Raw genomic sequence first — 18,517 nt, forward strand, 5'->3', positions numbered from 1 at the left:
TTTAACAACTTTTTTCATCCCAATTTAACATACCTTAAATTAAATGTTTGGCTCCTAGTTTTAAAAATGGCATTTTTTGAAAAAGTGTTTTTAGTCTTATTTATGACACTAGATAAATCACATGTTTTTTAAATCCTAACTTTCGACAGGGATATTGAATTTCCCTGCTTTCTATGTGGAAAATGAAAGGATTGCATTTTGAGTTGCTTCCACTGTCCCTGCTTGGAACACAAAAATATTGCGTGTCCAGCTGCAGCATGACAGCAATCCAATAGTCCAATGTTGGAGTTCTGCTTTAAAAAAAAAATCACAATTCTGCTACAAATACATTTTTTTCTAAATGGACGATGGTAGTAGTAAATGGAACTGACAATGAGAAATGCAAGAAGTAAAATAACTCCGTTTTGATGTTGTATTGATGATGAGCTGATATCGGCAAAAAATTATCAATATTCCGCAAAAAATTATCAATATTCCGATGTAATTCTTCCCTTTACTAATTCTACTTATTAGATAATTATTAAATATTTAAATGTTAGTATTTCAAAATATGAATCACAGAATGACTTTTTTTTTAAGATAGTAAAGAAACTTAACAATATAGGATTATGGTTATATCTTGTTGAAAACATTAATTCTTAACTGACAGCCCAAGTCAGGTTTGGTTATGACTTAAGAGTATCAGCTGATGGAGATACATTAGTAAAAAGCTGCTTTTTCATTCTAATTGTGTTATATTTGTACACAGTAAAAAACAAAATTAACTTAATATTGTATATCAAACACACTTAAAGAAAGTTCAAAATGTTATCAGGGCAATTCATGACTTATCTTTGGCAGCTTGGTATGCCTTTCAGTAAGTAAATGTTGCTTATTAGCACACTTTTTTAGCATGTCATAGAAAATTTCTATTTGTAAATCTCTCAATAAGAGACATTCAGTAACAGTGCTCTAGAGTAAAGATTATTTGCCAACATAATGTGGCAGTCCTGGTTAAGGATGAATGTTACTGTTATTTAGCCCCAGGAAACATCGTCTCTAGCTGGCTATACGATACAGTATCTGCGTCCTTATATTTTCGAACAAGGGAGTTTAGCATCCCCACTCAGTACAAAATAATATCTGTGTATTGCAGTTTGGCTAGAGGTAAATTCTTTATTACGATAATGACTATCACATAAAGAGTGGACAATACAGGACAATACACACAAATAATGTTATGATGAGTTCGAATGTAACTTATGGATTAAAAATACTGATGAAGTATGTATATATATATATTTTAACTTTTGGGTGGGATTATACCCGGTTGCCTGAAAGGCCCAGTGGCTATCCCTTTCCTTTTTCCAATGAGGATTAAGTAGGGTTACTCGTACCCACCTTTCTTATCACAGCCTTCCATTTTTTCTCGAACACACTTCACAACAGAATTCTCCTCTCCAGCCCTATCTTGCTCTTCAGATGCTATCTGAAGTATAGTAGCAGACCAGGGCCAGAGATGAAGGATCCCGCCATGAGTCCTTATATTCTGGCCTTCCACACACACTCTTTCAACACTGCTACTGAACAGAGGAAACATGGCTCACCTTCCTTTGAGAGTCCAGTTGGCAGTACAATCTTTATTGTAGATTCAGCCAATAGCTGTACTCTGCCCAGATGTGACAACATGTGTTCAACGTAAATTACGTCTTTTAATGAAACCAGGTTTGAATCTCTCCAAGGAGGCTGGTCACGGGAATTCTTTCCACCAGCAGATTCCACATCTTATCAAGCCTGAAAGCTTCTGGCACTGTACAAAAGCATACTGGATGGTTTGATCATCCAGCCCACATCTTGGACATGCCGTTGGCACTGACATTCTATGCCTGGATAATTTATCGCGAACAGGTAAAGTGTTCCTGTAGCACTGCCAGGTCAGGGATTTTTCGTAATTATCCAAATACTCCGGCCTGAAAGATTTTTGGAACAGGTTGACAAGTTGGCTTTTGTCGAACTCCAGAGCCCCTCCTAGGACATCATCATTTTTAAACTCTACCAGGTCTTTATACAAAACCGAAGTGATATTCCCACTGCCAGCCTTGCCTGTCTTATGGATTAGCATGAGTGCCTCTCGACATTCCTTTTGCTATTCTATCAGATTACGTCTTTTAATAAAACCGGGTTTGAATCTCTCCAAAGACGCTGGTCACGGAAAGAATTCCTCCACCAGCGGATTCCACACTTTGTCACCCTCTAGGTAGCGCCAGAGATGTCTCAGCCTGAATGCATATCTGTGCATCATTAGCCAGGGCATCCCTAACCCACCCTTTAATCCTTTCCACAATAAGCGGAAGAGGAGGCGCTCCAACTTGTTTAACCACGAGTCAGGGCAAGGGACAACGGTTAGGCGGTAGGTGATTACAGATGCAATAAACACCTGTACCACCTCTGCCCTTCTGTCCACGGACAGAGCCCGTCCGGACCAAGTCCGGACTAGGGCCTCCACCCTGTCTGCCACCTTGCTCCAATTCTCCATCTGGGAGTCCAGTCCAAACCAAACTTAAAAGGACCATCTGTCCAATGACCCAAGACACTGGACGATATCGACTTGCTCCTCCAGGTGCCGAGGCACAAGCCGATGGACATGTCCTTGCTAAATTTTACCCATGCCACCGCCTCATATTCTTTGATAGTGTCCTCTACACAAGGTAGCTGAGCCTCGTTGGACACGATGATGGTGACGTCATCCGCATAAGCAAAGACCGACTTCCCGCATCCACTTTTCATTGGGAGGTTCGCCCCAAATTCTCCAAATTCTGTAGTAATGGCTCAAGAGCCAGCATGTACAGAAGTGGAGACAGGGGACAATCTTGACGAACCGAACGCTTGATCGAAAACAGCTCTGACAGGTAGCTGTTTATCTGAACTGTGGATTTGATGGCGCTATACATTGTGGAGATCCATCTACGGAAGTCCGCTTTGAGGACTGCCTCCAGGTTCTGGTGGTCTACCCTATCAAATGCTTTACTTTGGTTTAAATGGACCAGTGCCCCACTTTTGCCAGTTAATTTACCCAACCTGTCTAAGGTGCAGTGTATAAGGTAAAACTTGTCCTGGGTCGACCTGCCTGGAACGGTGCATGCCTGCGCCTTCCCTACAAGCTTCTCCACATGTGTCAATCTTTTTGCAAACATGTTGGTCAAAATCTTTAACTCTACATTGAGTAGAGTTATGAGCCTGTACTTAATAATACTGTCCCACTTGCTTGGGTCCTTCTAGATCTGCATCACTACTCCCCAACTCACAGAGCTGGGAATCCTCCCATTCTGTTGCCAGTTTGTGTAGACGCCTGCCAGCATGCTACGAGAAAACTCAGGGTAGACCATCCAGCTCCAGCAACTTGTCCCCGTCGCACTCGGCCAACACCTCTTTAACCTCCGCAGTTGTAATCAGTCCTTCATAGCATTCCGCTTCACATGCCAAGAGTCATGGCCCACCGGCGAGGAAGCCCTTTACGAATTCCCCATGCTCGAGCGTGTCGCTCTGCCCAAACAAACGGATAAAATGCTGGTGAAGGCCTTTTGCATCTTTTCCTGTCCATAGATCTTGTGCCCCTGTTTGTCTGTTAAAGACTTTATAGAGGCCTTTTTTGCCCCTCTGACACTCCACACAACGGGCCCATCCGGCAACGTTAATACCTTCTTGTCCCACTGCACGTAGCTTAGCTCTAACCCTGCAGACGTCGTGTTTGGCTTTGAGGTGACAGTACAAGACCGTTCTTGCTGCCAGCACTCTAGCTGCAGAGCCAGATTCCATAGCCTCATCTAAATTCTTAACTAGTTCCCTTCCTATTCTAGATCTATCTAAACTTAGCTGATTGCTAAATCTAATAGACTCTAAACGAATGGCTCTCTTGAGGGCATGCCACCATCTATTATTAATGATGGCGCCACATAGTGCCCTCTGTACTAAATCCTTAATCTGGGCACGGAAGGCTTCACAAGTCAAAATAGACTTGTTCATCTTCCAGTACCCGGGTCCCTGTCTATGACATTTATCTATATGTGTCACACACATCACAAATTTGCGGTCCGTGTAAGGTACAATACAAAATTGTGGACTACTAAAAGTATTCCTATCTCTTTCTCCAACGAATACCCTATCTATATAAGATCTGCGTGAGCCGTCGTTATTACTCCACATCCACTGTGGAATGCTCGGCTCATCCAGTCTGTAATGGTCTACTAGACTATAGCTATCTAGTAGACCCTTGAGGCCACAATTTCCCATCCTATCAGTCGAGCCAACACTATCCACCTATGCATCGAGGATACTCTTAAACTCTCCTAACAGAACTACCATTTTTGACGTCACTAGAAAGTGCTCTTGGTCTCGATATAGACCAGACTGGCTACACTCTTTAGGAGCATAAACCGCTACCAACTTGAAGGACGGTTTTCTTTCGTGAGTCACATCCAGGACGACCAGCCTACTTTCTGGGTCCAGAAAAACTGTACTTAGCTGTAAGTCCAAGGTCTTCTTGAGTAGGACCATCATGCCCCCTCCTCCTCATCGGCTAGGAGAAATAAATTTCTCATAGCCATTTAGAAGAGGCGAGAACACTTGTGGTCCACTCATCTTGGACTCAATTGCAATGCATACATCTATATCTCATGACCTGAGGTCATTCGGGAGACAAACTTGTTTCCATTTCAACTCCAGCCTACGTACATTTATACACCTTAACTTAATCGCCATAGTGAAAAATGGAAAAAAAAGGAGTAACTGACAGTTTGAGTTTGAGGAGGGGCTGCACAAATTCGGCTGCCTCTCCATCCTTTTCTTTTAATGGTGTAGCCGCTGGGCTTTTCATTTGTGTAGCCACTGGGCTTTTCATTGGTGCCGTCGCTGGGCTTGTTAATAACTTTTGTCTGCCATTTGGGAGCTGGTGTCTATGATATCCTCCAGATACCTTCCCTTCAGCTCCAAAAATAGGCCCACGTCCAAAATCTTTAACTCTTTAACTCTACATTAAGTAGAGTTATGGGCCTGTAATTACTAATACTATCCCCCTTGCTCGGGTCTTTCTGGACCAGCATCACTACTTCCAGCTCACAGAACTGGGAATCCCCCCGTTCTGTTGCCAGTTTGCATAGATGCCTGCCAGTATGTCCCCGAACAAGTCCGGCATGCAACGATAAAACTCATAGGGTAGACCATCCAGCCCTGGCAACTTTTCCCCGGCGCACTCAGCCAACACCTCTCTTACCTCCTCTCGAGGTAAGAGAGGTGACGGTACAAGACTGTTCTCACCGCCTGCACTCTAGATGCAGAGCCAGATTCCATCGCCTCATCTAAGTTCTTAACTAAATCGCCCTCTATTCTAGTCCTATCTAAACTTAGCTGCTTGCTAAATCTAATGGACTCCAAACGGCTCTTTTGAGGGCATGCCACCATCTATTATTAATGATAGTGCCACATAATGCCCTCTGTACTAACACCTTAATCTGGGTACGGAAGGCTTCACAAGTCAAAACAAATTTGTTCATCTTCCAGTACCCTGGTCCCTGTCTATGACATGTATCTATATGTACCTCACACATCACAAGTTTGTGATCCATGTAAGGCACAATACAAAATTGTGGACAGCTAACAGTATTGTTATCTTTTTCCCTAACAAATACCCTATCTAAGTACGATCTACATGAGACGTCGTTGTTACTCTACGTCCACTGTGGAACGCTCGGCTCATTCAGTCGGTAATGGTCTACTAGATTAAAGCTGTCTAGTAGACCCTTGAGGCTAGGATTACCTTTCCTCTCAGTCGAACCAACACTATCCACCCGTGCATCAAGTATAGTGTTAAAGTCTCCTAACAGAACTACCGTTTTTGAGGTCACTAGAAAGTGCTCTAGTTCTCGATAAAAACCCGACTGCCTACACTCCTTAGGAGCATAAACAGCTACCAACTTGAAGGACTATTTACTCTCATGGGTAACATCTATGGCGGCCAGCCTACTTTCTGGGTCCAGAAAGACAGTACTTAGCTGTAAGTCCAAGCTCTTCCTGATAAGGAATGCGACGCCTGCACCTCTTCCCCGGTTAAGAGAAATAAATTTCTCGTAACCATTGAGAAAAGGCAAGAACGCTTGAGGTTCACTCATCTTGGACTTGGTTACAATAGCCACATCTATTCTATGTGTCGTGAGGTCGTTCAGGAAACAAGCCTGTTTCCATCTCGACCCCATTCCACGCACATTTATACAACCTAACTTAATCATCGAGGAAAGAAAAATATTCTACTCGCGGTTGTTAGAGGGAGCATGGCAGTTTTTGTCTGCCTGCCTCTCCAACACTCCCCGTAGCTGCTGGGCTTTTCACCGGCGTTGCCACCAGGCTCTGGGTTGGTGTGGCTGCCGCGCTGATAACCTACTTGCCCGTTATCACATCTTGTGTAATGTCTTTTGCTAAATTGTCCTTTACATGTTCTTGGAGTTTCTCTTTCCACTCCTCCTCGCCAACCTTTGCATATCGAATGTGGGACTCTTTGTCTGTAGGTTTAAAAAATTTAATTCTCGGGTGTGCTTTAATTAAGCATAACGCCTTCTCGTTTTTCACATTAAAAGATACAGTCCTATCCATTTTTTAAATCCTTTTAGCGTTGGGAGGTGGGGTATGGCAAACTGTTGTCCTATTAACGTAGTGCCAGCGGGGTGGGATTAGGGAATTTTTTTGTGTTGTTCATCTGCATTAATTTTTTTTTTTTTTGCTGTTTGGGTGGGGAGTCCAGGGTATTAACTTTCTTCCATTTGTGGGAGACTGGTGTAAATTCCATTTCCTCTTGTTCCTTTTCATTTGTTTGTTTTTTTGCTTCCTCTTTTTGGTTTTCATTCTGTTTTTTTTTCATCCTTTTGTTTTGTTTTGTTTTTTTTTTCAGTTTTTTTCCTTTGTTAGTACTACGTTTTCAAGTTTATTTTTCTCAGTGTTATGAGGAGGGACTTCAACTGCTTTTTTCTTTGTGCAGGTAGACCGAACGTAGAAAACAGTTTTTTCTCGTATAGCCTGAACAGTTTCAGGGGGCGGTACCAATTTTGTTTCATCTTCACTTTTCTCGATTAAACTTCTGAACTGGAAGAGCTTGTCCATGGCTACTTCCAGTTCAACGACATTTCTGCCCACGGCAGCCGAAAAACTTTGCTTTTCCTGGGTATCCTTGAATTTTTCATTGTTTTTACCATCTCCCATCTCAGGAAAATCCTGGTTCGAAATGAGGTCAAACTCCATGTTAGAAACTTGTCGCAAATGACAAATGACAAAAATATTTTTTTTAAAAACCCGAAAAGGTTAATAATAACAGTTCACAAAAAACAATATTCAGAAATTTTCTGCCCCATAGGGCGAAAATTACTGTTTGTCAAACGACAACAGTTCAAATATACATAACGTATCACACAATAACAAAAAAAAACATAGACTGAAACGAACTCACGTAACATTGGGTAGCAAATGAAAAAATTGACGTGTAACAGAGGGAAAATTGTTTGGGTGGAGGAATTGTTCGGCTAGAGGTGGTGCTGTTAAATTCTTGTTCAGAAAATATAGTTTTCAAAGTAGCACACAGTCACTGATCTAATAAAATAGAAAATTCTATTTATAAATCTCTCAACAAGAAACATTCAGTAACAGTACTCTAGAGTAAGGATTATTTCCCAATGTAACATGGCAGTCCAGGTTTAGGATGAATGTTACTGTTATTTAGCTCCAGGGAACATCGTCTCCAGCTGGCTATACAATACACTATCTGTGTCCTTATATTTTCGAACAAGGGAGTTTAGCATCCCCACTCAGCACAAAACAATATCTGTGTATTGCGATTTCTGGGTTAATCAATATTTGCATATTTATTCTCAACACATCTAGGCAGGTTCAAACACAAAATATGTTGACTGCTTTAGTGTATGTCTTTGGAGAATAATTTCTCCCTTTTAGACAACTGTATTCAACACACTCATCTCATTGGTGCACAGCATATTGGGACACCAGCATGTCAACATGTTGTGTCTCATCAGCCAGAAGTAGTCAAAACTTTGAGACTAGCCAAAGCTACTGGCTTTGTTACACTTTCAGTGAACAGAATTGTTTGCTGATTTGTGCTTATATCTACCAAATGACAACAGTGAGTTCAAGAATGAATATATGCATATTTATTCTTATCATGGTTTGGTAATATAAGTATTTTTATTCTTTAGTAGTGCATAAAATAAATTCCAGCTTTTGATACTTGTTATATAATAAAAAGTTTACTCATGTGTATAAGAAGCTAAAAACTTCAGCAGCATTTTTATTGCTTTACTATGGCTACGTCTTCCACAGAAATCTAGAACTTCAAAAAGTTCTTCATCCTCTTTTAAAATCAAAGGAAGAATGACTTTAACAGAAGATTTATTATATGGATCCCACATTCATTTATACACTTTTGATGGAAGTGAGTGAAAATAATGTTCAACTTTGATCAACATTTCTTTCAGGTTGGTTTCAATAATACTAGAAATTTGCTGATACTCTTCTTCACTTGCCCCAGCAGTAGTTGAGACATTTCAGATTTCCTTTTGCAACATTATTTACCCACGAATCTTGTTGCTTGAAGTCAGTATGCTTTCTCTATTGACTTGTTGAAGCAACTCATGCAATGAAAAGTGTCTGCAACAATTTTCATTTTCAAAGTACTTGATAAATTCTGGCTTATTGTTTTCTTGAAAGATTCCTGCAATTCATCTTCCAACTCAAACACCTAATTAGGAACTCTTCTATTCAGTGACTAGATTTAAATTTCTCTTTGTAGTAAAAAAACTTGTGTTCTTTGTTCAGATTTTTACAATGTTTTTTAAACATTCTAATGTAAGCTGGTCTTTGTTTAATAAAATTGACCATTTTTGTTGTATCATCATAAGCATTTTTTAATTTATTTCCAAGACATTTTGAAATCAACATCCCCCTGTGAAAAAAAAAAAAAGAATGTGCAGCATTGATTCATAACTAAACTGCAAGGTAGTTGGTCAGACATCATGAACAAACCACAATAGTTTCCCATGATCAGTCTGTTAAGCAACAAATCAGTGTCGAGCCATTGAATGATACACTTTTCTAAAATTTTCTGCTTGTACCTTATGAAAGGCTGATCTTGGGCAGTAAATAATTACAGAGTATTGGATGGTGGCTGAGTGATATATTCACCTTCACTCTCATCAGACAGCCCATGCAGAGCATTGAGACTAGCCAACTCATTCATATGTCTCACATCTAGCCATGCAGAATGTCGAGGCAACTGCACATTGTGTTTCTATTCTTGCAACTGTTAGATGGTCAAGACAGATGGAATCAACAGGAATTTCAGTCTTTACAAATATAACACAATTAATTCCAGTTATGTTGAGCCTGCCACAGATTGTTGTATCAGTAAGCTTGCCATAAACTCCAAGCAGTATGTTTCTCCTAGTATGTAATTATTGCTGTTGCTATTTGTGAAAGACCAGCATGGTTAAACTTTATGTGCAATAATGAAACCTTCTGTTAAATATTGCGGCCACAAGACAACACACTACTTATGACATTGGTGACCCTCTATACAAGCTACATCTACCACCACAACTACCACCATGATGTGAAGAAAAAATGACGAAGAATGGCAACATCTCATGGAATTTCCTCTTCAAATACTTTTAACACAGAAGCTTATCCTCTTACTTTCATCTCTTCCATTTCCTCTGCATTCAATTATGTTCTTTCACATTAACTGCTTAGATGCCACAAATCAGCAGCTTTCTTTTGTCAATAACTCATCTGCACCATTCTTAGGAAGGAAGACCTTTCACTATGTATGCCAACACAGATGACTACTAGACAGTAAGACTAATCCAACACAGATGAATACTAGACAGTAAGACTCAGCAAACACCTTCATTTTATTTCACAGTTAACTGTGAGTATATGGTATATCAAGATCGCTGAAAAATTTCTTCAGCAGAAAGCTGAAAAAGCAGCTAACATGGACCAGGCAGTTGTATTTCATAGCCCAGCAGAAGCCAGCAACATAACAATGAATTATAGCCAAATTATTTTGGACACAAGTCTTCACAAATGAGACTCTCAATAACTTTTTCTGTGCATGTTTTTATGTTTATAATTCATTTCATTTTAGTTTTAAAAATGAAAAAAATTGCCCTGCAAACATCATTCATTCACAGACACATCTTTGCAGCAGACGTGTCCAAAGTTAACAAATTTTTTTGCAGCTTTCATTTGCAGTCAATTTCACACACATGTACATATTACATGGGATTCCATATTTCTTGTTGATTATACACCCTTTATGTATTTGTATTACTCACTGTCCTCTTGCAATGATTTGTGTTTCATGTTTTTGCATAAATGTTTGCAGTTGTTTTGTTCAGACTACCTAAACTTCACTGCACTTTCTCCAGTCCCAGTAACATAGAGATATTTTTTGTTTTTTAAACAAATCAACATAATAGAACAGTACCATGTATGAAAGTCAAATCAGGAATCTGTTGTTTTTGGGCAAGCACATTGGAATGAAAATTCTATTTTCCAATACAACTTTGTAACTAATCCTCTGAAAACATAAGATGCTATTTATAACACTGAAAGGAACATGGCAAAATCGATAGTCTTCACTCTACTTTAATTGCAGTGAACTTTTGATGATCATAAGTTCAAAAGCAGAGGAAAATTTTTATGATGGAAATTTTCAATCATATCATCAATCTGTAGAAGTGAGTATGCATTCAAGTCAGAGGACGAATTTATAGTTTGAGAATAAAATACACTTATCTTGTGACAGTTTATCTTTCATTACTAATACTTGTAGCAGTAAGGTGATATTCTGAATCTAATGATACCTTGAAAAAGTAGCTTATAAAGCTCTCTACCAATATATTCTCTGTGAAATTTTACTAACTCATCCTGTTTTTATTGCAATGAACATACCAATTAAGAAAAAGTATAGGAGTTTCAGTGCATACTACAGCAACAGCATGATGGAATTTAGGATTTGTTGCAAAATAATTTTTTGAGGAACAATAATATTTAATGATGATATAGTTAAGTTAACCTCTAAAAATCTTAACTGAGAATAACATTGCTACTCAAGTTTTTAATATAAGACTAATAGAAGGATAATGTTTACCTTTCAATTCGATACCAGTGCAGTAATTAGATTTTTAAAATTCTGTTTACTTTGTGTGATTTAAGGGAGATTTGGCTGTTGTTTCTAGCAACTTTTATATTTCATCCCTGCTACCTGGAACGCCATTCTTACACACGCGCTCAACATAAAAATATAGAAAGTAAGAATGGGAGAGGGAGAGAGAGAGAAAGTGATACATACAACGTCATAGATTAAACTTTAATCTCAGTATTCTTTACCTATTTTTCATAACATAGATACGTAAAAACACACACAACCACACATACATGACCTGTGACAACAACATACACATTGCTCTCAATCTCTATTTATTTCTCCCCCTCTTCCTCTCTCGCTCTCTCAAACGTATACACGTGCAAGTGAACACAATCATTCACATCGTAGTATATTTACAAAACATTGATGGCATAACTACAGAGTTGTACCCACCAACTTTGGAAGGTCAAAACTTTCATTAAAATGAATATTTTTTTATGAAATTTTCTATGCATATATTATTTATTATGTAGATTCCAAATATACAAAAGTTTTCGGTGAAAGTGTTTTGGAAGGGGGGGGGGTACAATATTCGGAAATTCCACTTAAATTCCTCTTAACTTCCAGGAAAATCAATATTTTTTCATGAAATTTTGTACAAATGTACCTTGATGTATGTACATTTCAAGCATGTAGAATTTGGAAGGAAACAACTGCAGGTTATTTTTGAGAAGTGTTCCCCACTCGGTGGTGTTTCGGAGCAAGTCATCCATATTTGTTTCATTTTTCTCTATTATGTGCTTATGTGCATCCTTAGATTTCTAATGAAGTAATAGGCAGTGAAGTGAAGCAGTCATAAGAAAACTTTTAACTACCCCTATTCCTTTCTCTCCCCCTCTCTACCTCTTCCTCTCTCGCTCTCTCAAAAGCATACACGTGCAAGTACACAATCATTCAGTAAAATATAACTCATGTTCGTCAATGTTTTGTAAATTTACCAAGATTTTCACTAGGGGGTCAGGGTTAGGGTTTAGGATTAATGTTACGGTTACGGTTTTTAGGGTTAGGGTTAGGGTTTAGGGTTAGTGTTAGGGTTAGTGTTAGGATTAGGGTTGGGTAATCGTGTGGGTGTTAATCTGAAAAATTACAGATATGTGAAAAGTATCGACACTGCCATCTATTATAACTTTTGTTGTTCTGTATAATATATACATAGATTATGCCTCCAAAGAAGAGAGTTTGCTGGGGAAAGACAGCAACCGGTTTAAAATGACAGCAACAGACTGCAGTAATGCACCACATTCCAGAAGCTATTTTGAACATAATGCAAAATGGTGCATCAACATCTTGTGCCCAATCTGATAGAATTCTGGCAAAACTGTGTAGCAACAGATCGCCAGCAATTGCTTCATCAGAAATTGCCGTCCTAGCTCCTGCTAAAAGGGATTACTCTGCTATGTATAATCAGGGCAGCGCAAAAAGTTGTTTTGCACAAGCATTTCTATAGCCAATTACACGGATGAAATTTAAGTATGCTTAATAATTTTACGCAAAACAGCTTTCAGACTTTCCCTATTAATTTCATCGTCTTTTGAATTATGAACATATTTACATCATAAGGGTTTTTTCGTTGTAAGGCTTTCTTTTTTAGTTGATTTTCAGCTAGCAAGACTTATCGTAGATGGCATAAGTCACACCCAGACAAGGTCGGGTTATACTGCTAGTAAGTTTATAAAACTGAGAACTAGTGGATTCACTGAGTTTTAAAAGGACATGAGTAGTAAGACAAACAAAATATGTTCATGATAGAATAAAAAGTTGATTTTAATGTGTCAGCAAGAATTCAGGAAAAAATAAGGACATATTTTTAGTGTATTGTGTGTGTTGATAAATTACCAATACACATTTACATATGTGAAGAATATTTGTAACCAAAATTAAGATTTAGTAAGGCCAGGAAAAATTGCTCATTGTTCAAGCAATGTTCATAATTTCAAAACAATGCCTTTAGTTGTGAAAGTGCATATATTTTGAATGGGGTGAAAAGTTAATCTATAATGTGTAATTGAATTCATCAGTACATAAATGCATTCATCAAACATGTTAGCTTAATGCATGATATGAAATACCATAATTAACAGTGTGCACATTGTGATTCATGCAAGATGCAGAAAGGCAATCAATCTATCCTGTAAGGTCTCTTCAATAAATCCATGTCCTATGATTCCAAAAGGCAGTTGGCGAGTAGCTGCTGTGATTGTTCAATTCAGCTTTATGGTGCAATCAATAATCAGAAGCAGCTTAAGATACTTCCTTTGAGGTTCAAAAAACGGTCATATGATTAATAACAATTTAATGCCAAGGCAGGATCACATGGCTGATAACATTTTAGTACCAAGAGAATTGAACAAAGCTGATTGATTGCTAATAACTACCAATATGTTTATGTATGTGTTTGTGCATGCAAGACAGCAGTGAAAAATGTGGAAGACATAAGGAACATAATGCTACAACTTTGAAATAAGTTTACCTTTGATATAGAACTTAACTTGGATCTTTTTTGGTTTGGTTGCCAGTGGTTCCAAAAATTGAAGTTTACCAATGCACCACATTCCAGAAGCTATTTTGAACATAATGCAAAATGGTGCATCAACATCTTGTGCCCAATCTGATAGAATTCTGGCAAAACTGTGTAGCAACAGATCGCCAGCAATTGCTTCATCAGAAATTGCCGTCCTAGCTCCTGCTAAAAGGGATTACTCTGCTATGTATAATCAGGGCAGCGCAAAAAGTTGTTTTGCACAAGCATTTCTATAGCCAATTACACGGATGAAATTTAAGTATGCTTAATAATTTTACGCAAAACAGCTTTCAGACTTTCCCTATTAATTTCATCGTCTTTTGAATTATGAACATATTTACATCATAAGGGTTTTTTCGTTGTAAGGCTTTCTTTTTTAGTTGATTTTCAGCTAGCAAGACTTATCGTAGATGGCATAAGTCACACCCAGACAAGGTCGGGTTATACTGCTAGTAAGTTTATAAAACTGAGAACTAGTGGATTCACTGAGTTTTAAAAGGACATGAGTAGTAAGACAAACAAAATATGTTCATGATAGAATAAAAAGTTGATTTTAATGTGTCAGCAAGAATTCAGGAAAAAATAAGGACATATTTTTAGTGTATTGTGTGTGTTGATAAATTACCAATACACATTTACATATGTGAAGAATATTTGTAACCAAAATTAAGATTTAGTAAGGCCAGGAAAAATTGCTCATTGTTCAAGCAATGTTCATAATTTCAAAACAATGCCTTTAGTTGTGAAAGTGCATATATTTTGAATGGGGTGAAAAGTTAATCTATAATGTGTAATTGAATTCATCAGTACATAAATGCATTCATCAAACATGTTAGCTTAATGCATGATATGAAATACCATAATTAACAGTGTGCACATTGTGATTCATGCAAGATGCAGAAAGGCAATCAATCTATCCTGTAAGGTCTCTTCAATAAATCCATGTCCTATGATTCCAAAAGGCAGTTGGCGAGTAGCTGCTGTGATTGTTCAATTCAGCTTTATGGTGCAATCAATAATCAGAAGCAGCTTAAGATACTTCCTTTGAGGTTCAAAAAACGGTCATATGATTAATAACAATTTAATGCCAAGGCAGGATCACATGGCTGATAACATTTTAGTACCAAGAGAATTGAACAAAGCTGATTGATTGCTAATAACTACCAATATGTTTATGTATGTGTTTGTGCATGCAAGACAGCAGTGAAAAATGTGGAAGACATAAGGAACATAATGCTACAACTTTGAAATAAGTTTACCTTTGATATAGAACTTAACTTGGATCTTTTTTGGTTTGGTTGCCAGTGGTTCCAAAAATTGAAGTTTACCAAAAATCTTAAAATTTGGCACAATAATACATTAGCCGAAACTAAATTTCCAGTAAAATGTTTTTAAAAAGTTTTAAAGGTTTAAAGTTTGATCCATTTTTACCCAGTCAGGAAACAGGATTTGGAAGCTGTCATTTTGTGCATGACTGCACATTTTGTCATCAACATCCTGAAAATAGCACATTGTCAATATTTGTAAACAACACATTATGTCTCCAGTAATTTTCTTTCATGTAAATAAATTTTATTTAGTTGTTATTTTTAGCACACTTCACAACCACTTCAATGCTCAATGATAAAAAGAAACAAACATTAAACAAACAATTTAAATATGTTTAATTACAATTTAAATATGCTTAAAAAACAAATATTTAAGCATTCAATATGCATTTAATGCAAATGTGATGGACAACATGCTACATGCGATAAACACATTACAATTTTTAACAGAAAGATTTGGAAGAATTAGATGAAAGTTCTCTGGTATTTTTCTTCCATGTAGATAAATGACTATATTAATTTTAAAATTTGCCAGCAAAATCTTATAAAATGACAATGTTTCAAAAGATGTACATGTTTGTATGTTATATGTGAAATTAAGACTGAACAAAATATGCTTAAAAAACAAACATTTAAGCATGCAATAAGCAACACATTATAAAATATTTTTAAAATTGAAATTGAAAGTTAGAAATGCATTCAATTAATTTTTCAAACAAATCACAATTTTCATACCTCCTGTGCCACATAAATTTACAGAGATATGAATCTATCATAGAATGGTGAGTGCCACAGTGTCATTTATTACCTTGCTTCACAGGGGCCCATGCACTCTCCACTTGTTGAGTGTAGGTACCATCTTTCAGGTTAACAAACCTAACGTTGTGATTCACCATTCTATGCTCAAAATTGTAGCCATCAATTTCAGGAATGTGAGAGTACACCCTCCACAAATCACTGAAAATTGTGGTTCTTGGAAGAATTGAATGATGTATGTTTTCTTCCAGTGTGTCACGATTTCAACATGGGGCTGCATACAGAAAAACCTGTCTGGTCTCATGACACACTCCTCTGAAAACCCACTGCTCAGGTAGGACCCTTCCTCAGTTGTACTTGCGTCTTGAGAAGACTGTTTCATCAATCTCAACAATCTTCCCAGGACCACCAACTTGAATTGGATAACGGAGCAAGTCCTCTGCACATATTTCTGTAACATAGTTGTTGTAGTCAACAACTGTGCAATGGTTCATCCATAGTTCTTCAACACAAAACTGGACTGAAGTCAATTCCTTAACCCATGAGTAAAGGAAGAGCACTGCAGTCCTAAGAGGAAGGGTCCCACCTTCAAACCATGTGTCTCTCCTCACCGACACAGACTCCATACATTCTCAGCGTGAGCATTGCCAGTAAATGTTCCTACCACGTCTTTTAGTACACATAACATGTCTTGTTTTACATAATTTTCTTTGGGGTATAATACCTTTTTCTTGAAGATACAACACAATATCCTCCTCTGTTTACAATTTTTCCATCATAGAAGCAAAGTTACTGGAGCTTGCTGCCATAATCACACAAATAATCAACATGTGCTTCCTCGCAGATAAAAGACTTTTCAAAGACTGCTGTCAACACATGCTTCCTCACAAACTTTTCCTATAGCAACAGGCAAAAGAGTTCTCATGTTTCCACTTGTTACTATTGAAACAGACACGAATGTGTCTGTGGCTTACAATTAGCTAAAAGTACCAAAGCTTTCAAATTTTAATTACTAATAACTCTTTATTTATTGATTTATAGCGAAAATTACTTTCACGTCATTAATTAGCTCATAAAAGTGTATCATTAGACTGAATATGAAATCAATTCAAACAGAAAATTGATGCTGGCAGCTACTGGCAACTAAACAGAAAAGATCCCTTAATTTTTCTTGAAAACAGTGAAAGAAATCAAATCAGAAGAAATATTGAATGGATTTTAGTTAACATTTTATTTAAAAATAACTACAAATAGATTTAAAACATAAATCTTTTATGATTTTAGTATAAATAGGGAGTAACATGGTTTGTAATAGATGTAAACTGGGATAAAGAATACTAATAAAACAAGATTTTATTTCACTCAAAATCTAAACTATAAGCAATAAATATAACAACTAAATATATTTATGAAGAATAGAGTACATATTTCAAAACATAACAATTATGGGTACTAAAGGAGCATATATGCATTATCTTATAAGTTCAGCAAACAGTAAAAAAACTGGTGCTCTTGGAGTGAAGTCCTTTGTTAGAACAAAACAAATAACAATATTGTTATCAAATTGCGATATAAAATAAACTAAATAATTCAACTTAATACAGAATACTACAGATACATTTAAGGGGTCTATTACTGAAAAGGATTAAAAATACCATTCGACAGTATTTTAAGGGAAATATTAAATTTTCATAATTCTAAAGAGTTGATACATGAGGGGTGAGGAGTGCTTCATCTGCATTCTAATTTGAAACCACCCATTTGTGAAGTTCTCCAGAAAGAATAGTTATGTCTTAAGATCAAAACAGTAATTCAAGATAAGTTGTGTTTGACACTTTTATAATGCATAAACAAATTACCACAAATTGGAATGTTTGTTTTTTGACATGAAGCATGTTGGAATACATAGGAATTAAGAAATAACAGCCATGCCTTTCTTACTGCTAATAAGCATTAGTTCCCTTCCCAAATAAAATCCTCCTGCTTGCAACCATTATTCTATCTTCTAGATATTGTTTTTGGTGGTGAATTGTCAATGTCAATTAAATTTTGTCTATGTTGGGTGTCAGTTCTATAAGTATAATTAAATAATTTTGAATACGTGTGATGTTTATATGGCTTATCTGCCTACTTTTACTAAAGATTTTAAAGTAATATTGTGAAGTACATAAAAGTAACCACATCTAGAATGGCTAGTACAAACAAAAGACTAACAAATGAATTTTCCCCAGGATGCCTTCTGCATAAAGAACTTGTTAATTATGGAGTTCTATATTGAAGAGATGAGGAATTATGTACATTATTTACATTTGACAGATATTTGTCCTCATCTTGTTTGTTCTTAACACAACGTTTCGGCTGATATACCCTCCAGCTTTCATCAGGTGTCTTGGGGAAATTTCGAACTTGGGTTCTCATTCCTAAGTTATTATTATTATTATTATTATTATTATTATTATTATTACTATTATTCAGGTCACTACCTGAAATTGAACTCGGAATCTTGGGGTTAGTAGCCTGTGCTCTTAACCACTACGTCCATGGGCATATAGCATAGTGGTTAAGAGCGCAGGCTACTAACCCCAACATTCCAAGTTCAATTCCAGGCAGTGACCTGAATCGGGGACCCCCTTCAATCATAAATGACCATTGGATTGCACCTACAAAGTT

General features: G+C 37.1%; 1 protein-coding gene across 4 annotated transcripts in view; it reads right to left on the minus strand.

The window, feature by feature from the left end:
• Positions 1 to 18,517, minus strand: part of LOC106878820 (uncharacterized) — a 42,750-nt gene that overhangs the window by 1,832 nt on the left and 22,401 nt on the right. Inside the window, exons 1-2 of one of the 4 annotated variants that reach the window (XM_089366664.1) lie at positions 11,186 to 11,783; positions 6,855 to 8,974 (exon numbers count right to left, since the gene is read on the minus strand). The exons of 1 other annotated variant lie outside the window; for it this stretch is intronic. In XM_089366664.1, coding sequence (XP_089222790.1) covers positions 6,913 to 7,263 — 351 coding nt within the window. In that variant the 5' untranslated portion in view covers positions 7,264 to 8,974; positions 11,186 to 11,783 and the 3' untranslated portion in view covers positions 6,855 to 6,912. Of the gene's footprint in view, positions 1 to 6,854; positions 8,975 to 11,185; positions 11,784 to 13,712; positions 15,261 to 18,517 lie in introns of those variants that run through there. 2 more of the 4 variants (XR_016245206.1, XR_001410554.3) reach the window with 2 other exon arrangements.

The sequence above is a fragment of the Octopus bimaculoides genome, chromosome 19 (genome assembly GCF_046866305.1).
Source record: "Octopus bimaculoides isolate indiv1 chromosome 19, ASM4686630v1, whole genome shotgun sequence".
NCBI lineage: Eukaryota > Metazoa > Mollusca > Cephalopoda > Octopoda > Octopodidae > Octopus > Octopus bimaculoides.